This window comes from Babylonia areolata, chromosome 34 (genome assembly GCF_041734735.1).
Source record: "Babylonia areolata isolate BAREFJ2019XMU chromosome 34, ASM4173473v1, whole genome shotgun sequence".
In the NCBI taxonomy this organism is placed as follows: Eukaryota; Metazoa; Mollusca; class Gastropoda; order Neogastropoda; family Buccinidae; genus Babylonia; species Babylonia areolata.
In genome coordinates, this window is record NC_134909.1 from 22,838,686 (window position 1) to 22,863,809 (window position 25,124).

Here is a 25,124-nt window from a genome sequence, read left to right on the forward strand (position 1 = left end):
TCCTGAAATGTCTCTTTCGTTCAAAATATACACACTGATAATCACGCGCACGTGCGTGTGTGTTTTTGTGTGTGTGACTGCGTTCTGTACATTTAATTATTTTCACCCCCCCCGCCCCCCCCACCCCATCCGCCGCAACAATAGAGCTCAACATTCAGCTCAGTGGTCGCAACGCACAAACGAACGATAACCCCTCCTCTCTCCTTTCTACCCATTGTCCCCCTTGGCTACCCCTCCACATTCCCCACATTAGGCTGCCTCCACACCCCTCGAAAATTTATCAACACATTAAACATTCATATATGCTTGTCTCGAAAACTCGTGAGCTACATTTGAGTCAGTCTGAAATTATTTACAAAACTAACAATAACCCCACCCAATAACACCCCCCCCCCCCCCACCCCCGCCACACCCTTCTCCTCCCATGATCACCTCCCTCACCCCCCCCCCCCCCCAAAAAAAAGGAAAAAGTAAGCAAACAAACAAACAGAATAAATAAAAATGACGAACAGTAATGTACAATACATTGATATACAAATATACGTATATTATATATGTACATGTTTTCCAGCGATGCTGAGACTATCCTGCTGCTTAATTGTATAATTTTTGCATCCTCTAATTTCTCCTAAAAAAAAATGTATGTATATATATGAACTGCAATAAAATGCTGTTGAACTACGCTGCCCACTCATGAAAGATTATTCTTTTGAAATAACTTCAAATTGCTGTCCTGTTGGGAGCTTCTTCACCAAGATTCAGAAGGGCAATGCTGGTGCAGGTCTGATCTGATTACAGCTCTGGTTTTCCTATCCTTTTTGAAGATTAGCTTTTTTTTGTTGCTTTTTTTTTCATTTTCTTTTTTTAAATTTTATATTTTGTTGCCAGATGTGTAAGATTATCATCTTGGAAATCGGAATAAAACAGATATTTGTTGCTATCATTTTAATTCTCACACGGCTCTTTTGATTCAAGCTGTGATAATATTGTGGTGAGTAAGGCAGTTCCCATTCATCCTTCTCTCTCTGAATCTATGAAGCTTTAAAAAAAAATTTAAAAAAAAAGGGGTGGGGGGTGGGGGGGGGGGCTCTCTCTTTGTTTGCAGTGTACGCTCCAGACGGCCCTGCTTCCAAAACTATCTCCATTAGGCTGTGGGATGAAAAGCTTAATCAAAGACTCTCTTTCAAAGTATTGGGCTCCTAATAGAAATAGCTCTTTCCGTATTTGGTATCTTGCTGTTTTCATTGTGTCACTTTTCCATATTTCCGGCTGCGAAACGCTCTCTCTCTGGTGTGTCTTAAAGGCTCGAAAAGTGTGTATTTTTACGTGGCTGATGACATCTCCAAAACACCCCGTCTGCTGCTGTCGCTAAAGGTCCAGGTCCAGATTGTAAGCTTCATCCGTCTCGGCATCGAGGTCACTTCTTCGTCGTCTCTTGGTCAGCTTGCGGGTCCTCTTCTTGGGCTGCGGGGCCTCTGATCCTGAGGCTGTCCTGGAGGACCTGAGGCTATGGTCCGCTGGTCTTTGTGGGGCCTGTGACGAGAGGACGTCCTTGGTGTCTGCCTTCTTTCTTCTGTGGCTTCTCAGTCCCGTGCCTTCCCGCGTGGCCTCCGCGTGCTGCTCTTTGGGCATGGCTTCCTGGTGGTGTGTCATGGGTTGGGGTCGTGGTGGTGGTGGTTGTTGGGCCTTTTGTTGGGGTTTCTGGGCTTCTGTTTCTCCCTGTATCACGAGATGGGTCTTTGCCATGAGCGGCGGTGTTCGCTGTCCCGCTTTCCCGTGTTGGTCTTGACCGTGGTCAGCCTCTGTGCGCTCTGCTTTCTGAGCACGCGCTGGCGGTGTCTGCACTGTGCCGGTCTTGGTTGGTTCGTGTCGTTCTCTGTCGCTGTTTAGTGACCGACTCCTTGTGTTGACGCGCGCTGCTGACCCTGTCGCTGTGTCGGACTTCCTCTTGGCGTTGTTTTTCCTCTCAGGTCTCACAGGTTCCCGTGCCAAGCTGGAAGCTTTCCATTCCTCCTCGCTGATCCCGCCAGCGACAATGACATCCTCGTAGGCCTTGTTCCAGAACGGCGCTGGTTGCTCACAGGGCACGGTGTCTGAGGACGTGGCTTCTCTGTCGGCATTGGTCTGACGAGGTGTGGACAGTTCAGAAGAGTCGTCGGGGAACTGTTCTCTCGGGAAGACATCCTCCAACGCCGGACGTGCAGAAGGGTTGACCCCTTTCGGTTTCTTGACGACGACGGCGTACTCGTTTTCCACGGGTCCTGAGGGGGCGGCGGGGTCCTGGGAATGTTGTTCCTGCTGTCTGGGGGAGTCTGGGTTCGAGGACTGGTTGGGCAGGTAGATCTTGGTGATGAACGTGCGCGACCGCGATCCGGCGGACACCAGACTCTGCAGCGGGGAAGCTGAACGCTGCTGGCTCCGCGTCCGGCCGACGTCTGACGGCGACTCGTCGGTGGCGTTGTCATCCAGCCCCGCGTACTCCCCCAGCGGAATGTCCGGGGGGACGGCCAGCAGGTGGGGGGAAGCGTGTAAGTCGGCACCGGAGTCCATCCAGACGATCTCTCCCTCCACGGTGTGATCTGAACGGTGTCCTTCACCTTCAGTGTGCTTCTCGCTGCCACGAGAGGTTCTGGACCGTGTGGGAATGGTGGGGTACTCATCGTTTCCATCGTCACCGTGCGTCAAATCCTCGTCCTGGAAATACATCACGTCGCCTTTCTCTTCTGTGCCTTTGTCCTCATCCCCCTCCTCCTCTTCCTTCTCAAGCCTCTCCCCGGCGGGGAAGAAAGGAGATACCTCGGCCCGAGGCACAGGGGAAGAAGGGACCTGAGAGTTCCCCCCCGACGCCGCCCTCTGCAGCAAAACCCCCGATGACGTCACCAGCCCCTCGTGACGCGACTCTGACCTGACGATGACGTCATCACCGCCGCCGTGCGACCCCACGCCGTCCGAGGACAGCGAGGGGAGGATGTGGGAGAAGGGAACAGGGTTGTTGGAGGGGTCCGTGCTCTTGTACTGGATGTCGGAGGAGATGGGCATCACCTGGATGGAAGGAAGGTGGTACAGTGGTTAAGACAGGCATCGCCTGGATGGATGGAAGTGGTACAGTGGTTAAGACAGATTGGCATCACCTGGATGGAAGGAAGGTGGTACAGTGGTTAAGACAGATGGGCATCACCTGGATGGAAGGAAGGTGGTACAGTGGTTAAGACAGATGGGCATCACCTGCAAGGAGCCAGGTGGTACAGTGGTTAAGACAGATGGGCATCACCTGTAAGGAGGGAGGTGGTACAGTGGTTAAGACAGATGGGCATCACCTGTAAGGAGCCAGGTGGTACAGTGGTTAAGACAGATGGGCATCACCTGTAAGGAGTCAGGTGGTACAGTGGTTAAGATAGATGGGTATCACCTGGATGGAAGGAAGGTGGTACAGTGGTTAAGACAGATGGGCATCACCTGCAAGGAGGGATGTGGTACAGTGGTTAAGACAGATGGGCATCACCTGTAAGGAGCCAGGTGGTACAGTGGTTAAGACAGATGGGCATCACCTGCAAGGAGCCAGGTGGTACAGTGGTTAAGACGCTTATTTGCCACTGAATGCAGTGTCTGGGGGGGGGGATGGGGTGGGGGTGGGGGGCTCTGGGTTCTTCTTCTTCGTGGGCTTAAAGCTCCCACCTTCACTCGTATGTACACGAGTGGGCTTTTACGTGTATGGACGTTTTTTTTTACCACGCCATGTAGGCAGCCATACTCCGTTTTTAGGTGTGATCTTGGCTCGTTTCCCCGCTCCATTAGCCCTTTTGACTGGGAAAGATCAAAGTGAGCATCTAATCAATCAGATGAGACGATAAACGGAGGTCCCGTGTGCAGCACGCACTTGCTGCACTGAAAAAGAACCCATGGCGACAAAACTGTTGCCCTCAGGCAGAATTCTGTTGAAGGAAATCCACTCTGATAGGTACACAGATTCATAGTTCACTCACTCAGTACGGCCAGTCCTCTCTTCTCCTCTACACAGACCCCTCGGATGTCCAGCGGGTGTCTGAATGACCCAACCTTTAGCTTCCACCGTCAGAATTGTGGTATTCTTTGTCCACATTCAAGTTTTCAGTATAAGAGCCTTCCGCTTGCAATATTTTGATGATGGTAATTGGGGTGAAACGCCGTTAACGTCGTCTCTTTCGCCGTTCGTATGGAGAGAGTTCAGCATGCACTCTGGGCGTGACCAACGCGTTGGGTTACGCTGCTGTCAGGCATCCACCTAGCAGATGTGGTGTGTCGTATATGGATTTGTCCGAACGCAGTGACGGCCGCAATAACAGAGTGGTTAAAGCGTTGGACTTTAAATCTGAGGGTCCCGGGTTCGAATCTCGGCCACGGCACTTGGTGGGTACAGGGTGGAGATTTTTTCCGATCTCCCAGGTCAACGTAAGTGCTGACCTGCCTGTGCCTGAACCCTCTTTGTGTATATACGCAAGCAGAAGATCAAATACGCACGTTAAAGATCCTGCAGTCCATGTCAGCGTTCGGTGGGTTATGGGAGCAAGAACATACCCAACATGCACACCCCCGAAAACTGAGTATGGCTGCCAACATGGCGGGGTAAAAGCGGTCATTCACGTAAAAGCCCACTCGTGTACAGGTGCAGCCCACGAACGAAGAAGAGGTCCGAACGCAGTGACGCCTCCTTGGAGAAACCGAAACTGAAACTGAAAAGTAGAATCACCTGCACGAAGGGGAGCGGGGAGTTGGAGGGATCATCGTCGTTCTCAGCGATGTAGGCTGCCAGGGAACGTCTGTGGGCCACACGCGTGCACTCCACGTCTGCAACACAGCAGTCCTGTGTGTGTTCACGTTCAGTTTAGTGTTTGTCAAGTGCTGGCGTTACTGCTGTACGTAATCTATTTCTGTTATTAGTGTGTGTTCACGTTCAGTTTAGTGTTTGTCAAGTGCTGGCGTTACTGCTGTACGTAATCTATTTCTGTTATTAGTGTGTGTTCACGTTCAGTTTAGTGTTTGTCAAGTGCTGGCGTTACTGCTGTACGTAATCTACTTCTGTTATTAGTGTGTGTTCACGTTCAGTTTAGTGTTTGCCAAGTGCTGGCGTTACTGCTGTACGTAATCTACTTCTGTTATTAGTGTGTGTTCACATTCAGTTTAGTGTTTGTCAAGTGCTGGCGTTACTGCTGTACGTAATCTATTTCTGTTATTAGTGTGTGTTCACGTTCAGTTTAGTGTTTGTCAAGTGCTGGCGTTACTGCTGTACGTAATCTATTCTGTTATTAGTGTGTGTTCACGTTCAGTTTAGTGTTTGTCAAGTGCTGGAGTTACTGTTGTACGTAATCTATTTCTGTTATTAGTGTGTGTTCACGTTCAGTTTAGTGTTTGTCAAGTGCTGGCGTTACTGCTGTACGTAATCTATTCTGTTATTAGTGTGTGTTCACGTTCAGTTTAGTGTTTGTCAAGTGCTGGCGTTACTGCTGTACGTAATCTATTCTGTTATTAGTGTGTGTTCACGTTCAGTTTAGTGTTTGTCAAGTGCTGGCGTTACTGTTGCACGTAATCTATTTCTGTTATTAGTGTGTGTTCACGTTCAGTTTAGTGTTTGTCAAGTGCTGGCGTTACTGCTGTACGTAATCTATTTCTGTTATTAGTGTGTGTTCACGTTCAGTTTAGCATTGTCAAGTGCTGGCGTTACTGCTGTACGTAATCTATTTCTGTTATTAGTGTGTGTTCACGTTCAGTTTAGTGTTTGTCAAGTGCTGGCGTTACTGCTGTACGTAATCTACTTCTGTTATTAGTGTGTGTTCACGTTCAGTTTAGTGTTTGTCAAGTGCTGGCGTTACTGCTGTACGTAATCTATTTCTGTTATTGTACACACGTGTGCACTCCACGACTGCAATAGACAGACGAAGTAAACACTGTAAAGCACGGGTTCACGTTGAGTTTAGTATTGTCAAATGCTGACTTTACTGTTGTACGTATGTAATATATTTCTGTTCTTGTTCAAGGCTCAAGGCTTTCAGGTTTGTTTTTTTTTAGTTTAAAAAAAAAAAAAGCTGCTTCATGAATTGTTTCATTACTTTTAATCAACGTACAGTTTTCGGTCCAGCTGTTATATGTTCTTGGCACTTCATGTTGTATGTATTATAAACGGTTCCTGCACCCTTTCACTGAAGGCCGTGGCCTGTAAAGAATGAATGATCCGTATCCCATTTCGTATTCTTCAGACATGATTTTGAACACTTCTCTCTCACTGACTAAATACATAACTAATCAACCAATAATCAAATGACCAGCTAAATGAATGAATCACTGAATGAATGAATACACGACTAACCACGACAAGTGAATGATTAGGAGGAAAAAAACAAAACAAAACAACAACACACACTCCAATGAATGAATAAGAGGAATGAATAAACACAAGAACGAATGACTGAAAAGTTTCCTCACAGAAACGCCACAAGTCTTAAGACTTTCCCTTTCCCCGCCACTGTCACATTTCAGCACCAGCCAGGTATAGCACCCATGTTGCTGAAATGCCATGAAAAATCATGGTTCGGTTATTCACAAAACCTACAGCTCTTAATTTTCAGTGGAAGGATAGACCATATTTCGTTCACATCACAGGGAAATCCTCAGCTATTCTTAGCTGCCATCCCTTCTGTGCTCTGGCACCACGGAGTGTTTCACTCTAAACTGACTGGCGGTGAAATAAATTAATCAAATTAAAAAATTTAGATTTAATGAATTTTAATAAAAACAAGACAGAAGGAGACGAAAGGGAGGTTAATCCAACAGGTCACAAACCCACCACCCTCACTACGTGTTCCACGAGTCTTGTTATAGTGACCTCTGCCTCGTCTTTTGCGCATCAGGAAGACGACGAGGACGACGACGATGATGATGACGGTCGCTGCCACCAACGACGACACCAGCACCGCTGTTTGCGCTGTAATGACTGCCCCCTCATCTGACGACACACATGAAACATTTTTGTTAGCTCCAGACTTTGGGATATTTTGGGATGCTAGTGCCTGAACCCCCTTCGTGTGTATACGCACGCAGTAGATCAAAATACGCACGTTAAAGATCCTGTAGTCCATGTCACCATTCGGTGGGTTATGGAAACAAGAGCATAACCCGCATGCACACCCCGAAAACGGAGTACGGCTGCCTAAATGGCGGGGTTATGAACAAAACGGTCAAACAAATAAGACGTAACATGTCTGTATGACAGCGTATGCGTCTGTAACTGAAACCTGACTGAATGACACAGGAAACGAATGATGAGCACCCACAATGACAGCTGTCAGTCGGCTCTACCCAGGAAAGAGGCCTGTTGTGCAAATTATTCTGTGTTTGTAAAGCGCTTTGAGCTTGGTCTCCGACCAAGGACAGGCGCTACATATAAGTACTCAAATCATCATAATCACATTTTCTTTTCTCGTTTAGTTCATGACGTTAGATAATGAGGTGGGAGTGGTGGGTGTTTGGGGGCGTGGGGGAGGGGGTGGGGAGGCGATGACGATGCTGCTATGGAGGTCCATTCACGTTTTGGGGGAGCAGTTGACAAAGCTGTACTCAATGCGTTTCCTTTTCAGAATAACTTCATCTTGGTGTCAACCACGCAGGCCCGATAGATACAGACACCTGCTGTGTTTGGTCAGGAAGTTTGAGCAACGTTCCCCCGAAAGACGTGGAGTCAGTTAACTGCCCCTCAACTGTGGACAGAAGCCAGCCACTGGCGGAAAAAACAACAACAACAAAAACAAATTCTTCTTTTTCGTTCGTGGGCTGTAACTCCCACCTTCACTCGTATGTACACGAGTGGACTTTTACCGTGTGTGACCGTTTTTACCCCGCCATGTAGGCAGCCATACTCCGCTTTCGGGGGTGTACATGCTAGCTATGTTCTCATGTGTTGACCTGGGAGATCGGAAAAAATTTCCACCCTTTACTCACCAGGCACCGTTAACGAGATTTGAACCCGGGACCCTGGGATTTAAAGTTTTACGCTTTAGCCACTCGGCTATGGCGCCCGTCCAAAAAAACAACAGCCTACCTCTGATGAGGCTCCAAACGTGCGTCTTCCCAGTTCAGCAGTCTGCAATGCTGACCACACAGCGGTTGGTCAGGTATTTTATTTCATTTTCATTTTTCAATCAGCTACTGAATGAAACATGGAGTGCATGCTCAAGAAAACTATTGGCTGTGGACTGAGGAATGGAATGACCACAGTGACACGACTGAAAGCACTGACCTCCGTCTTAATAATAATAATAATGGATACTTATATAGCACACTATCCAGAAATCTGCTCTAGGTGCTTTACAAAAACGCTTTGTTAACATAAAACATTACATCAATGTTACATACACACACACCCAAATATGACTACACACACACACACACACACACACACACACACACACTGCATACATACATTTTAACAATACATGTGTATCTAACAGCTACCCTAACACATACGCACACATAGGCAGGCACAAACTTACATAAACGCACGCACACACAATACACTTTCGTATACATGCATGTAGTTATGTACACATACATAATTATGTATACACACATAGTCAAGCACAGCTAACGCAAAGGAAGTGGGCCTGCCACAACTGAACTTACTGCAGAGGGAAAAGGTGAGTTTTGAGACGAGATTTAAAAGATGCGAGAACACCGTACGAGAACACGGCCATGGTTCAAAACACAAAAGCCAAAGTGGAGAATCAGAACGTGCACTACTGTTGAACGCCATCTAAGTGACTCAGCAGCAGTGCAGGGTCTCCTCGAGCGGGTTGTGTGTGGCCTCCTGGCGACCTAACATCGGTAGTAGTGACCCTGTGGAATGTAACGGCGCTGAGACCGCGACAGACGAACCCGGGTGTGGCTTTGTATGGGAGACATGAAATGGGCGGCGTTTGAGTAATGCCTCTGACAGAGATGCAGATGACGGGACGGGGAGAAAACAAAAGAGGATGACACGCGTTTCGTCTGTACGCTCTTCTTCCCCAGGCAACACAAAACATACAGGTGAGGACCAACATGCAGGTGAGGACCAACATGCAGGTGAGGACCAACATGCAGGTGAGGACCAACATTCAGGTGAGGACCAACATGCTGGTGAGGACCAACATGCAGGTGACATGCTGGTGAGGACCAACATGCAGGTGAGGACCAACATGCAGGTGAGGACCAACATGCAGGTGAGGACCAACATAGACCAACACACAGGTGAGGACCAACATACAGGTGAGGACCAACATGCAGGTGAGGACCAACATGCAGGTGAGGACCAACATACAGGTGAGGACCAACATGCAGGTGAGGACCAACATACAGGTGAGGACCAACATACAGGTGAGGACCAACATACAGGTTGAGGACCAACATGCAGGTGAGGACCAACATACAGGTGAGGATCAACATACAGGTGAGGACCAACATGCAGGTGAGGACCAACATGCAGGTGAGGACCAACATTCAGGTCAGGATCAACATGCTGGTGAGGACCAACATTCAGGTGAGGATCAACATGCAGGTGAGGATCAACATGCAGGTGAGGACCAACATACAGGTGAGGACCAACATTCAGGTGAGGATCAACATGCAGGTGATGATCAACATACAGGTGAGGACCAACATACAGGTGAGGACCAACATGCAGGTGAGGACCAACATACAGGTGAGGACCAACATACAGGTGAGGACCAACATGCAGGTGAGGACCAACATGCAGGTGAGGACCAACATACAGGTGAGGACCAACATGCAGGTGAGGATCAACATACAGGTGAGGATCAACATGCTGGTGAGGATCAACATACAGGTGAGGACCAACATACAGGTGAGGATCAACATACAGGTGAGGATCAACATGCTGGTGAGGACCAACATGCAGTTGAGGACCAACATTCAGGTGAGGACCAACATGCAGGTGAGGATCAACATACAGGTGAGGATCAACATACAGGTGAGGACCAACATTGAGGATCAACATACAGGTGAGGATCAACATACAGGTGAGGATCAACATTGAGGACCAACATACAGGTGAGGACCAACATACAGGTGAGGATCAACATACAGGTGAGGACCAACATACAGGTGAGGATCAACATACAGGTGAGGACCAACATACAGGTGAGGACCAACATACAGGTGAGGATCAACATTGAGGATCAACATACAGGTGAGGATCAATATACAGGTGAGGACCAACATACAGGTGAGGATCAACATTGAGGACCAACATACAGGTGAGGACCAACATACAGGTGAGGATCAACATACAGGTGAGGACCAACATTGAGGATCAACATACAGGTGAGGACCAACATACAGTTGAGGATCAACATTGAGGATCAACATACAGGTGAGGATCAATATACAGGTGAGGACCAACATACAGGTGAGGATCAACATTGAGGATCAACATACAGGTGAGGACCAACATACAGGTGAGGATCAACATTCAGGTGAGGACCAACATACAGGTTGAGGACCAACATACAGGTTGAGGACCAACATACAGGTGAGGACCAACATACAGGTGAGGACCAACATACAGGTGAGGACCAACATTCGCCGAGACAGTGGAGTACTTGGTTCTTGCTGATGATCGTTTCCGGACTCAGAAGCGATTTCTGTGTCTGTTCCATCTACACACAGACACAGACACAGACACACACTACACACAGACACACACTACACACATACACAGGCACACACCCACGCTACACAGCCACACGCACCCACACCCATATACATACACCCCTACATCCACCCACACTGCACAACCACACACACACACACACTATACTCCCCCGCAACACACACACTCTCCCACCCACGCTCACCCGCACTACAACCCCCCACCCCCGTTCCACTCCCCCACCCCCACAAACCAAACAGAACCACCCACTCTCAGGCCTGACGTCCAGCAGGAAGTGAAAGGCCCCGTAAGCGTTGGACACCGTCACGTTGTACAGCCCGGAGTGCTCTCCCTCTGCCGCGCCCCGCTCGATGCGGCACGTCACCAGGTGCGCCACCGACTCGTGACCTTGACACTTCGGCTCGAACAGCGTGTCCACGTCCACGTCCAGGTCCACGACCTCTGAGGGCACGTTGGGCCGACCGCCGCTGCCGCCGTCACTGCCACCTCGCTTGACGGGTACGAAGCTGAAGTGCTCTGGGACTGGGAAAGCGACGAGTTCCAGCACTGCACTGCCCGGGTCTCTGAGTACCACCGATGTGGTTGTGGCTGTTTGGGGTCTGGGCCCGCCTGGGTAGAGGGTGTGCAGAGGGTTAAATTGGTTGGTTTGTTGTTTGTTTTCTTTGTTGTTGTTTTGTGTGGTTGTTGTTGTTGTTGCTGCTGTGTTAGGTCTGGAACCGCCTGGGTGAGGAATGTGCAGGGGTTAAAGTTATTGGCCTGATGTTTTTGTTTGTTTGTTTGTTTGTTGTTTTGTTTTGTTGTTTTGTATAGTGTGTTGTAGTTCCTGCGTAAGGTCTGGGCCCGCCTGGGTTAGTGGTGTGCAGAGAGTTAAAGTGGTTGGTTTGTTGTTGTTTTTTTTGTTTGTTTGTTGTTGTTTTGTGCAGAGTACTGTTGTTGCCGCGTAAGGTCTGGGACCGCCTGGGTAAGTGGTGTGCAGAGGGTTAAATTGGTTGGTTTGTTGTTGTTTTCGTTTGTTTGTTTATATGTTGTTTTTGTTTGTTGCTGTTTTGTGTAATGTGTTGTTGTTGCGTAGGGTCTGGGCCCGCCTGGGTAGAGGTGCTTAAATTAACTGGTTTGTTGTTTTTCCTTGTTTGTTTGTTGTTTTGTGTAATGTGTTGTTGTTGCTGTGTAGGGTCTGGGCCGCCTGGGTGATGGGTGCACAGAGGGTTTGTTGTTGTCTTTGTTTGTTTGTTGTTGTTGTTGTTGTTGTTTTGTGTAGCGCTGTAGCTGTTCATGTGCATGATGTGGACCTGACTGGCAACAAGGGTCAACTCAGCTGAAAAAAACAACTAAACAACAACTTCCGGTTCAAAACTAATATGGAATCTGAATACTCAAATAGTAAAAAAAACAAAAGCAAAAAAAAACCCAAAGAAAACCGCATGTTACGATGTACCATAAAACTGGAAAGCTGCAAGAGGTTTAGATGAACTGATTTGTTGTTGTTCTTGATTGTTGTTGTTGTTTTTGTTTTGTGCAGTGTAGCTGTTGCTGTGTAGTGTCACAGGTTAAAGTGTAACAAAGGTTAAGTTAAAAGATCCTACAGCCTTTTTACCGCCATCGGGGGCAGCGAATTCATATCCACCGTGTCTAGTGTTCAGTATATGAAGGCGGGGCCTGTGTGCGTGTGTGTGTGGTTGCGCGCGCGCGCGCGCGTGTGTGTGGTATGTTGTTGTGGTTTTGTGTTGTGTGTTGTTGCTTTGTGTCGTTATTTTGTGTAGTAATCCAACCCAACCCAACCCAACCCATCGCACCCCAATCCAACCCAACCCAACTCATCACAACCCAATCCAATCCAATCCAACTCAACCCAACCCATCACACCCCAACCCATCACACCCCAACTCCACCCAACCCAACCCAGCCCAGCCCACACAGCACACCACAGGGAGAACACTCACAGTTGACAGTCAGCCGCACGGTGTCGGTGCTGTTTCTCAGGTAGCCGCTGTAAGCTTCACAGATGTACACCCCCATGTCCTCACACCTCACCGGCCCCACCATGTACCTGGCCACCAGTCAACCAACCATCCAGTCCACACACGCACGCACACACACGCACGCACACACACACACACACGTTTAAAGTTACTTAAACGTTAGTGTAAACCGTTAAATTATTACGTTTTTGCTCAAAGACATCTTTGAACGTGGATTCCCAGCAATCTGTTCTTCACGTGATTCCCACGACAGTTCCACACAAATCTGCCGACACTGAAGATGCTTGCTTTTCAAACCTTTTTCATACCAACCATCCAGTCCACACACACACACACACACACACACACACACACACACACACACACACACACACACACACGTTTAAAGTTACTTAAACGTTAGTGTAAACCGTTAAATTATTACGTTTTTGCTCAAAGACATCTTTGAACGTGGATTCCCAGCAATCTGTTCTTCACGTGATTCCCACGACAGTTCCACACAAATCTGCCGACACTGAAGATGCTTGCTTTTCAAACCTTTTTCATAGAACAATCCATTGACCCCTTCACAAACCCTGACCACTGGATCTTTCTCCTGTTACTGAACCCTACCTTTCACAAAATCTGACCACTGATACTGAACCCTACCTTTCACAAAATCTGACCACTGGTACTGAACCCTACCTTTCACAAAATCTGACCACTGGTACTGAACCTTACCTTTCACAAAATCTGACCACTGGTACTGAACCCTACCTTGGACCCTTTCACAAAATCTGACCACTGGTACTGAACCCTACCTTTCACAAAATCTGACCACTGATACTGAACCCTACCTTTCACAAAATCTGACCACTGGTACTGAACCCTACCTTTCACAAAATCTGACCACTGGTACTGAACCCTACCTTGAACCCTTTCACAAAATCTGACACTGGTACTGAACCGTACCTTTCACAAAATCTGACCACTGATACTGAACCCTACCTTTCACAAAATCTGACCACTGGTACTGAACCCTACCTTTCACAAAATCTGACCACTGGTACTGAACCCTACCTTTCACAAAATCTGACCACTGGTACTGAACCCTACCTTGAACCAGCCGCCGTGGCGCAGTGGTTAGCGTAGCGGACTGACGGCTGGGAGGACGCGGGTTCGAATCCCAGCGGAGGTGGGTTTTTCGGCCCGTGGCCGACTCCTACCCAGAGTTGAGTGTGCTGTGGGCTTAAATGGGGAGACTGGGACCACTCAGTCGAGTGTCATCCACTTCAAGGATGCGCCTTTGGGTGTGTTGCTCTAATTACCTGACCAACACTGCAAGTGTCTGTATCTCTCGGGCCTGGTTAACGCCGGGATATCATTATGACAGGAAGTGTAGAGTACAGCCTTGTCACGCTGTCCCAAACCAAAATGAACCTCCATAGCAACATCGTCATCCTCCTCCTCCTCCATCATCATCAACACAAACAAAACAGTCTCAAAGTCTGTGGCCTTTCATGCCCTGCTCTCATGGTGACCTCAGTTTCCATACCCCACCACTTCTGTGCTTGGGGTGAGTCCTGTCAATGTCTTCAGTGTCGGCAGATTCATGAGGAGCTGTTGTTTGAGGGACGTGGTGGCGGTCTCCACTCTGGGAGGGACGCTCACTCAGTCTGGCTCCGCGACTAAGTCATTATTGTCGTTAGTAGGGGGCTTAGTAGGTGGTGTCCTAAGTACACAAAATCAGAACAGGCACCACTGAACACCACCGAAGTGACTCAGCAGCAGTGCAGGGTCTTCTCCTCTGGTGTGTGGCCTCCTGGCGACCTAACATCGATGGTTCCCTGTGGACTGCCGACACTGGAACTGTGACGGACGAACCCGGGTGTGGCCGTGTATGGAGGAATCTGAATGAGCGGCGTGGGAGTAATGCCACTGAAACGGTGCAGATGATGGGGCAGCAAAAAACAACAACAAAAAACAAAAAAAAACCCTACCTTGGACCCCAATCCCCACCCCCACGCACGACCCCCCCCCCCCCTCCCGCCTCTCCCTGTCACGAACTCTGACCTTTGGATCTTCCTCCGGGCGGCCTCCTCGCCCACCACCTCCACGATGTCACCCAGATGCCTGTTCTTGTCCCGCTGTCTGTACAACGTCACCCGGGCCGAGGACCTGGCCATGACGTCACAGAGGAACTCCACCGAGTCTTGGTTCTCCTCCATCACCACCAGCTCTGTGGAGGCGTTGGCAGTGAAGTTGTTGATGGTTGCCCTGTCTGTTGATGAGACAGTGGGGTGGTAGAATGGTTAAGACTCTGCTGGCGTGCACAATAGCCAAAGTGGTTAAAGAGTTGGACTTTCAATCTGAGGGTCCTGGGTTCGAATCTAGGCAACGTCCACCCCCCCCCCCCCTAAAAAAAAAATCAAAAAAAATCACAGAGCATCTGAGTCATTCGGATGAGATGATAAACTGAGGTCCTGTGTGCAGGATGAACTTTGCACACTGAAAAAACAAACAAACAAAAAACCATGGCAGAATGATAATGTTGCTTTTCTGCCAATACAGTGTCCGTGAAGGTGTGGGTCCCGACTCTGATCTCTCTTTTCTCCCAAGTTTAATTAGAAAATCGAACCGAGCGTCTAGTCATTCAGATGTGCCGATAAACCAAGGTCCCCCGTGTACAGCGCGCACTTAGCGCAACGAAACAGAACCCACGAGAATATAAGTGTTGTCCTCTGGCAAAATTCTGTAGAAGAAATCCTCTCTGATAGCAGACAAGTAATGACAATGATAATAATAATAATAATGGATACTTACATAGCACACTATCCAGATATCTGCTCTAGGTGCTTTACAAAAAAGCTTTTGTTAACATAAAACATTACATCTATGTTACATACACACATCAAAATATGACTACACACACACACACACACACACACACACACACTGCATACATACATTTTAACATACATGTGTATCTAACAGCTACCCTAACACATACGCACACACAGGCAGGCACAAACTTACATAAACACACGCACACACAATACACATTCATATATATGTATGTAGTTATGTACACATACATATGTATACACACATAGTCAAGCACAGCTAACGCAAAGGAAGTGGACCTGCCACAAGTGTGTATGTATGCACTCAAGGCCTGACTAAACACGTTGGCTTGTGATGCTGGGCAGGCATACGAGGACAAATTGACCTACTCAAACACACACACACACACACACACACACACACACACACACACACACACACCAGTTTCATCAACGTCGTAGTAGTAGTACACCTCCTAAATTCCGTCACAACGGCACGTTATCCATGTACCGGCATTGTCTTACGCCGCTGGTCTGGAATCTTCCTAGCAGAGGTGGTATAAGCGTACATGGATTTGCCCGAACGCAGTGACGCCTCCCCGAGAAACTGAACCTTCTCCTCCGTTCGTGGGCTGCAACTCTCACGTTCACTCGTATGTACACGAGAGGGCTTTTACGTGCATAACCGTTTTTACCCCGCCATGTAGGCAACCGTACTTCGTTTTAGGGGGTGTGCATGCTAGGTATGTTCTTGTTTCCATACCCACAGAACGCTGACATGAATTACAGGATCTTTAACGTGCGTATTTGATCTTCTGCTTGCGTATACAGATGAAAGGGGTTCAGACCAGACACAAGCAGGTCTGCACATATGTTGACCTGGGAGACCGGAAAAAATCTCCACCCTTTACCCACCAGTCGCCGTTACCGAGATGCGAACCCGGGACCCTCAGTTTGAAAAGTCAACGCTTTAACCACTCGGTTATTGCGCTCCGTCAAAACTGAAAGTGAAGCAACACTCACACTCCAGGGAGAAGTTGGACGTGGAGGGACGCCCATACAGGCTGGGCTCCGGGTCCCACAGCCCAAGGCACGAGCACTCCATGTGCTCCGCCGTGGCTCGTGACGTGTCCACGATGACGGAGCTGGAGATGGATGACGTCACGGGGTCTATGACGTCAAAGGGGTTGTCGGGGAGGACGGGGTTGGAACAGTTGAAGAGGACACGTCTGACCGGGGGCTTGCCTCCCTGGACCGTGCAGGTGATGGTGTCGCCAGACCGGAGGATGGACTTGCTGGACTGGGCCTGGATCTGCGGGGAGGTCTTTGGAGGGTCTGGAGAAGGAGGAGGAGGGGAAGAAGAACGATGAGAAGAAGGGTGAGGAGGAGGAGGTGGAGAAGTAGAGGAGCAGGAGGAGGTGGAGAAAAACGGAAAGGAAGAAGAAGAGCAGCAGGAGGAGGAGGAGAAGAAGAAGATGATGATGATGATGACGATGATGATGAAGAAGAACAGGAGGAGGAGGAGGAGAAGAAGAAGAAGAAGATGATGATGATGACGATGATGATGAAGAAGAAGAACAGGAAGAGGAGGAGGAGGAGAAGAAGAAGAAGAAGATGATGATGATGATGACGATGATGATGAAGAAGAAGAACAGGAGGAGGAGGAGGAGAAGAAGAAGAAGAAGATGATGATGATGACGATGATGATGAAGAAGAAGAACAGGAGGAGGAGGAAGAGGAAAAGAAGAAGAAGAAGATGATGATGATGACGATGATGATGAAGAAGAAGAATAGGAGGAAGAGGAGGAGGAGAAGAAGAAGAAGATGATGATGATGATGACGATGATGATGAAGAAGAACAGGAGGAGGAGGAGGAGGAAAAAAAGAAGAAGAAGATGATGATGATGACGATGATGATGAAGAAGAAGAATAGGAGGAAGAGGAGGAGAGAAGAAGAAGATGATGATGGTGATGACGATGATGATGAAGAAGAAGAACAGGAGGAGGAGGAAGAAAAGAAGAAGCAGATAAAGAAGACGAGGACGAGAAGAAGAACAACAACAACAAGAAGAAGAAAAATGACACAGGAAGATGCTCTGCAATTTCTATGCACACTCGGGTGCATGTATGTGAATATATACACGCACACGTTTCAGGCATGGAGAGGGAGAGAGACAGAGACACACACAGAGAGAAAGAGAGTTTGCGTGTATATGACAGAGAGAATTATATATATCTATCTATCTATCTATCTATATATATACATACATACATACAGAGAGAGAGAGAGAGAGAGAGAGAGAGACAGAGAGAGAGAGAGTCAGGATCTGCTTGTGTGTCTGTATCTGTGCTAAGAGGGCCATATCGAAACGAACCAAAGCAATCGACCTCCATCCCGCATTCCCCCCCCCCCCCCCGCCCCCCCCGGAAACGAAGCAAAAGAAAACACAACAAAAACAGCAACAACCACCACCACCACCAACAGCAATATGAACAATAACAAGAGGCAAAGCCTTCAAGACTCACTTGTGCTTCACGCTTTATCCAGTAACTGGATCATGAGGAGAGAAAAAAAAGGGATTAAAGAAATCGTTAAAAGCGTTCTGTATTAAATATGACATATGAAATAAGCTTGGGAAAAAAAAGGCATGCGAGCGGGATCGAACCATGCATGGTCAGTTCCGAAGCATGGGGACTTCTCTTCTTCTTCTTCTGCGTTCACTCGTATGCACACGAGTGGGCTTTTACGTGTATGACCGTTTTTACCCCGCCATGTAGGCAGCCATACTCCGTTTTCGGGGGTGTGCATGCTGGGTATGTTCTTGTTTCCATAACCCACTAAACGCTGACATGGATTACAGGATCTTTAACGTGCGTATTTGATCTTCTGCTTGCATATACACACGAAGGGGGTTCAGGCACTAGCAGGTCTGCACATATGTTGACCTGGGAGATCGTAAAAATCTCCACCCTTATGTTACCCACCAGGCGCCGTCACCGTGATTCGAACCCGGGACCCTCAGATTGACAGTCCAACGCTTTAACCACTCGGCTATTGCGCCCGTGAAAGCATGTGGACAAATCCCCACTGCTTGCCGCGCATCTGACATCATTTGCTGAAATTTCATATCTAAAAGCAATGTTGTTGTTTTCTTCTTCATGCCATAACTGAACGTCATTGTATTGGACGTAATAACACTATTGAAAGCACGTTTTTGTGTGTGTTATTATATCTCGATTATTCTTTTATTTGTTCCTTTATTTCGGTGGTAGAGGAGACGTTGCCATCACTTCAAGCACATGGTAGAACTCTAGATCTGCACGAACCAGTCTGAAACAAGCTGAAAGAAACGACTGATTCAATTTTACTTTTATGTTCATTCCATTTAATTCAGGTCCACTTTTGAATATTTATTTGCAGTAAACACGTCGATGGTGTAGTTAGTATCACAGTATGTGTTCTGTCCAGAATTTGTTTTGTTTTTTTTCTTTTTAATTGTGAACGAGAAAAACCTGGTCATGTCGATGTGGGAAGCGATTTTAGAATTTTCGGATTTCAGAAGGAACCTCAACGAAATAAACCGTTAATGATACGGAAATACAGCTCAGTTCTGGAGACCTACAAGCTATTATTGGTATAATTGTGAAGAATGTTCACATACTATGTTTAAGCTAAATTTGGTATTGGCAGACAAAGTATATATTTCCAGAGAAAATAGCAATGTTAAAGTTTACCAAGGACACACAGACAACAGGACATCAGTTTATAACGTAGAATCACTTTGTGTACACAAGTGAGTCAACAAAACCAGCTAGTGAAGTAAGCCTCTTGTTGAGCACTTATAAGAAAAAGAAAAGAAGAAGAAAGAATCAGAAAAATGAGAAAACATGTGCTCCATGAACTTGCATGCAACTGAGGCCACAACAAACAAACAAACACACAAAACAAAAAGCAAAAAACAACAAGAACAACAACACACACACACACCAACACTCACAGCTGAGGTTCAGGTTGAAGACCGTCAACAACAATATCAGACCAACAACAATATCAGACCGTCAACAACAATATCACACCGTCAACAACAATATCACAACATACCTACAGCAAACATAAAACCACGAAAAACAACCAATAAGAAAATAATAAGATAAACAAGAACCGCTGAAGACCATAAACAATAACAGCAAAAGCAAACTCAGAGTTGGTTTATTTAGGTTAAGACCACAAACAACAACAACTACAAAAACAACTAAACCCCCTCCCAAATCCACAGTTGAGGTCATGGACCAAAATCCAAAACAACAACAACAAAATAACCCACAAACTCACAGTTGAGGTCAAGGACGAAAATCCCAAACAACAACAACAACAAACAACCAAAGAACCCGCAGACTCACAGTTGAGGTCAAGGACGAAAATCCCAAACAACAACAACAACAACAACAAACAACAAAACCCCCCACAGACTCACAGTTGAGGTCAAAGTTGAAGGCAGCCGTGGAACGCACCAACTGTCCGTGACCCGGCCGGATGGCCGTGCAGATGATCCTCTTCCCGTCGTCCTTGACCTCCGGGGTCACCTCACAGGGCTCCGGGACGCCGTCCTTGCACATGACAAACGCCCAGCTGATCCCGGGGGCCGGGTAAGCGTTGGTCACCTGGCAGGTCAGGTTCACAGCGCGCGTGCCGTCAGTGATGAAGGGCGAGGGGGCGAGGATGCGCGTGTGGGCGTCTTCTGGACCGTCTGGGTAGAGTGCCACGGGTAGAGAGTGAGTGACCGTGTGTGTGTGTGTGTATGTGTGTGCGTGTGTGTGTGTGTGTGTATGTGTGTGTGTGTGTGTGTGTGTGTGTGTGTGTGAGAGAGAGAGAGAGAGAGAGAGAGAGAGAGAATCTGGACCGTCTGGATAGAGTACCAGGGGAGGGTAGGTAGATAGATAAGATATATATATACAGAGAGAGAGAGAGAGAGAGAGAGAGAGAGTGTGTGTGTACGCTCATGTGGCCATCCTCTGGACCATCTGGGTAGAGTACCACAGGTAGAGATGGAGAAAGAGAGAGAGAGAGAGAGAGAGAGAGAGAGAGAGAGAGAGAGAGAGAGAGTACGCGAGTGTGGGCATCCTCTGGACCGTCTGGATAGAGTACCGGGGATAGAGAGTGAGTGAAAGAGTCAGACAGACAGAGAGAGACAGACAGGCAGACAGACAGACAAAGAGAGGGAGAGAGAGTCAGACAGACAGAGAGAGAGACAGACAGACAGACAAAGCGAGAGAGAGAGTCAGACAGACAGAGAGTGTGTGTACGCGTGTGTGGGCATCCTCTGGACCGTCTGGGCTGAGTACCAGGGGTGGAGAGAGTGAGAGAGAGGGGGGAGAGAAAGAGAGAGGGAGGAGAGAGAGGGGGGGAGAGAGGGAGAGGGGGGAGAGGGAGAGAGAGAGGGGGGGAAGAGAGAGAGAGGGAGAGAGGGGGGAGGGTGTGAGTGAGAAAGAGAGAGAAAGAGAGAGAGAGAGAGAAGAGGGAAATAGAGAGACAGACAGACAGAGAGAGGGAGAGAGAGAGAATGCGAGAGACAGACAGAAAGACACAGAGAGAAAGAGAGAGAGTGTGTACGCGCGTGTGGGCATCCTCTGGACCGTCTGGAAAGAGTACAAGGGGTACAGAGAGTGAGAGAGAGAGAGGGAGAGAGGGAGAGAGAGATGTGCAACAACGCATACAAGAGTGGGAGTGGGCTGTTTACAACAGCGTCAGCATCAACGGGGACGACGACGATGACAACAACAATTAAAAACATTACAGTACCTCCCACACCAACCAGTAACTCTACAAGTCCTATAACCAGAATTCTACCCTACGAGAGGGCGCTTGTCAGAATTTCAGCTGAGTGCGCGATGAAGGCGTGCTCGCTAGGCCAGTGTGATGACGTGTTCCGGACAAGCCAGACCAGTCGCTCTCACGCCGCTCTGTTGCCGGGAAGTTATTGTGTTGTGATCATTACGTCTCTGTTCACCAGCGCTCGATGAAAACAACAGTTAAAAAAAAAACCCCATAACAGTAGATCCTATAGTAAGAGCAGCTCATACACCAAGCAGTAACTCGACAACTCCTGTAACTAGAACCACACATCATACTCACACGCTACACGCAGCTCGTAGGTAACGTTCCGATTGACGGACCCACTGCGCATGATGCAGGTATGGCGGCTACCGTTCATGCTCCTGTCCACTTTGGGCAGCTCCAGCACATCACTGTTCCCAGCAACGCCCGACCAGACGAAGGAAGTGGGGGTGGGGGAGGAGAGGGAGGAGCCAGCAGTGTCGTTGGCATGGCACCGACAGGTGAGTGAGGAGTTCTCTGGAACGAACTGGTCGAAACAGTCCGTGTGGGGGAACACCGTTCCCGCTGTGTGGTGTGGGGACATAGTTCAATGAACGAATCAATGAATATATGACCGCTGTGTGGTGTGGGGACATAGTTCAATGAACGAATCAATGAATATATGACCGACAGCTGTGTGGTGTGGGGACATAGTTCAATGAACGAATCAATGAATATATGACCGACAGCTGTGTGGTGTGGGGACATAGTTCAATGAACGAATCAATGAATATATGACGGACATAGTTCAATGAACGAATCAATGAATATATGACCGCTGTGTGGTGTGGGGACATAGTTCAATGAACGAATCAATGAATATATGAACGAACGAACAAATAAACCGTAACAATATATAACTGACTATCTATCTATCTATCTATCTATCTAACTAATTAACTAACTAAATGAGTGAATGAATGGATAAATCGATAAAACAAGTACAATAAACAATGAATAGATACATAAATAAACAAGAAGACTTTAAAGAGATAAATCGACAAATAAACAATGAGCGTAAAATAGACAGAAAGATAAACAGATAGATAGACAAACAGACAAATAGATAGACAAACTGATGGATAGATAGATAGACAGATGATACATATATAGATAGACAGATAGATAGAAAGATAGAAAAGCTATTTTCTAAAAAAAGAAGAAAAATTAATTAATTTTGTTTAATGCGGGAAGTGGAATGATCAAAACAAAGTCACGCTTTTTTTTTAATGTCCAGCCCTCAGGGGGAAAAAAAAGAAAGTAAGAAAATGACATAACAAGAAATGACCATTGCACCAACTGAAACATGGACAAAGTGCACACAGACATCGTTAGATCGATATACAGATAGATAGCTAAACAAACAGATAAACAAATAAATCTATAACTAGCCCCGCTGAAGAACGCGTTGGATGTTTGCGAAGATACACATCTACTCCCCCCTTTATATATATATATATATATATATATATATATATATTCATTTATCAGTCTAATCATTTATTTTACACGTGGTATAGCGCATATGGATCAGTCCACACGCTTTGACACCACATTGAAACTGATTTTAAAAAAACAACAAAACAACAACTTTAAAACAAAAAAAGAATCATCATCACTCGATATCCACTAACGAAGAGCAGGTATTGCACGTGTGTGTTGAGAGAGAGAGAGAGAGGGGGGGGAGAGAGAGAGAGAGAGAGGGAGAGAGAGAGAGAGAGAGAGAGAGAGGGAGGGAGAGAGAGAGAGAGAGAGTTACAAGACAAGACGAGACAAGACAAAATTATCTATTTTCGAGGGCAATAGATAAGCACTGGCAGTTTTTTTTTCTTCTTTTTTTTTATTTCTTTTTTTTTTTTTTTTTTAACACATCCCGTCCCCCACCCTGAATAGGGTCTACACTACACAATACTACATCAAGTTATGAGCATGCATCACAGAGAGAGAGAGAGAGAGAGAGAGAGAGAGAGAGAGAAGGGGGTGGAGGATACAGAGAGAGACAGAGGAGAGACAGAGACACAGAGAGGCACAGCTGAGAGAGAATGAGAGAGGGAGAGAGAGAGGGGGGGGGGGAGGGAGAGAGAGATGGGAGTGGAGGATACAGAGAGAGACAGAGGAGAGACAGAGACACAGAGAGGCACAGCTGAGAGAGAATGAGAGAGGGAGAGAAAGAGAGAGAGAGAGAGGGAGGGAGGGAGAGAGAGATGGGAGTGGAGGATACAGAGAGAGACAGAGGAGAGACAGAGACACAGAGAGGCACAGCTGAGAGAGAATGAGAGGGAGAGAAAGAGAGAGTGAAAAGTGGGGTGAGAAAATGGGGTGGGAGATACAGAGACTGAGACTGAGATGATTTATTCACTCAAGGCCATAGCCCCATAGGGAGATAGAGGGAGAGAGAGACAGAGAGGAGAGACAGAGACACACTGAGTGAGAGAGACAGACAGACAGACAGACAGAGAATTCACCCGATTCATCTTCTTGGGACACTATAACAGTGTGTGCACCACAACCAGTGTGTTTGCGTTTTAGGGTTTGAGACTGTTCAAACATGTCAACAGTGGGAATACATTAAAAAAAAAAGTTTTAAAAGAATGATAAAAATAAAAAGAAGAAGAAGAAACACAGAGACAATGAGCGTTAAATGTCGAAATGAACAAAGAGATAAGGGAATGAATAAAAAAAAATGTATAGATAAAGAAATAGATAAACAAATAAATGCATTGATAATTAAAGTAGTCACGTTACCTCATGAAACAGTAAATGAATAAATAAACTAATCAATTAATAAATAAACAAACTGTACCTGCGACACAGATCAATGATGTGCAGAGTATCCACAGAGACAATGCAGCCATCGCCAGTTTTCTGACTTTGTCAGACCCAAACGTCTGTTGTTCTGGCAAGTTCCTTTTTTTTCCGATCCATACAATTACAGCTACCAAGGACCGTCACTCCTCTCCGTGCGCTCTTCTTCCACAGAAGGAAAAAAACATGTCTTTCGCGGGGCGCGGTAGCTTTGGCAAATTACGGGGTATTTAATTAAGGCACCAATTACTGCCCACCTACTCGTGTGGGGTGGTGGAATTCCTTATGAGTGAGCTAGTGAATACGTGGGATGAGAAATATTTTTTGAACATACTGACGAGGCACACACACTTGCCGAGTAGCGCTCGCACTTGGGTCAGACAAATATCTGTTATGGTCTGCGTGGAAAACCTACTTTGTCGAAGATACAGTATACTACCTGCACATGTCATAAAAAGTTTGGCCGTGTGTCATTTTACCAGTTGTACGTATTTGTGCATTTATAATGCGCAAACTCACGCACACACAGCATTCGTTTCGACATACCATTACATTGTATAGACTTTCAGAAATGTAGCCTACTATACTGGTGTATGGAGTTTGAGCGGTTGAAGATAGGCGTTTTCAGGACCTCGATGAGAAATGTCAATCCCGTAAAGAGAGGGGACGACATCCAAGAACTGCTATTACCTGCCCACTGTTCGACCGCATTCATTTGTGCGCTTGTCTTAGGGCCGAGTTTTCATCGTTCGTGATGAACTTCCAAGAAAATGATGATGATGATGATGCTAGTGCATCCACACGTCTTCTTTTACACACATGCATGCACGTGGGCGCATGCTTTCGCATGTAGGTTTAACTGGGTTGGATTTTAAGCGAGTTAATAAAATGTAATCATCATGGTTTTAAACATTGATAAGTATCAAGAAAGGCATGGCTACAGAGAC

At 47.0% G+C, this 25,124-nt stretch overlaps 1 protein-coding gene across 2 annotated transcripts; it reads right to left on the minus strand.

Annotated features, from left to right (window-relative positions):
* Positions 1-485: 485 nt before the first annotated feature.
* LOC143277507 (uncharacterized) lies at positions 486-24,299 on the minus strand. 2 transcript variants are annotated; one of them, XM_076582360.1, is made up of 10 exons: positions 24,176-24,299; positions 21,631-21,897; positions 19,973-20,245; positions 16,521-16,832; positions 14,728-14,935; positions 12,637-12,743; positions 10,946-11,305; positions 6,857-6,976; positions 4,727-4,824; positions 486-3,042 (listed from the first exon to the last, which is right to left on the minus strand). In XM_076582360.1, the coding sequence occupies exons 1-10, from the start codon at positions 24,225-24,227 to the stop codon at positions 1,369-1,371; spliced, it is 3,471 nt and encodes a 1,156-aa protein (XP_076438475.1). In that variant the 5' UTR covers positions 24,228-24,299; the 3' UTR covers positions 486-1,368. The 2 variants fall into 2 exon arrangements, with proteins under 2 accessions (XP_076438475.1, XP_076438474.1); XM_076582359.1 differs by having other exon boundaries at positions 6,818-6,976.
* Positions 24,300-25,124: the final 825 nt, after the last annotated feature.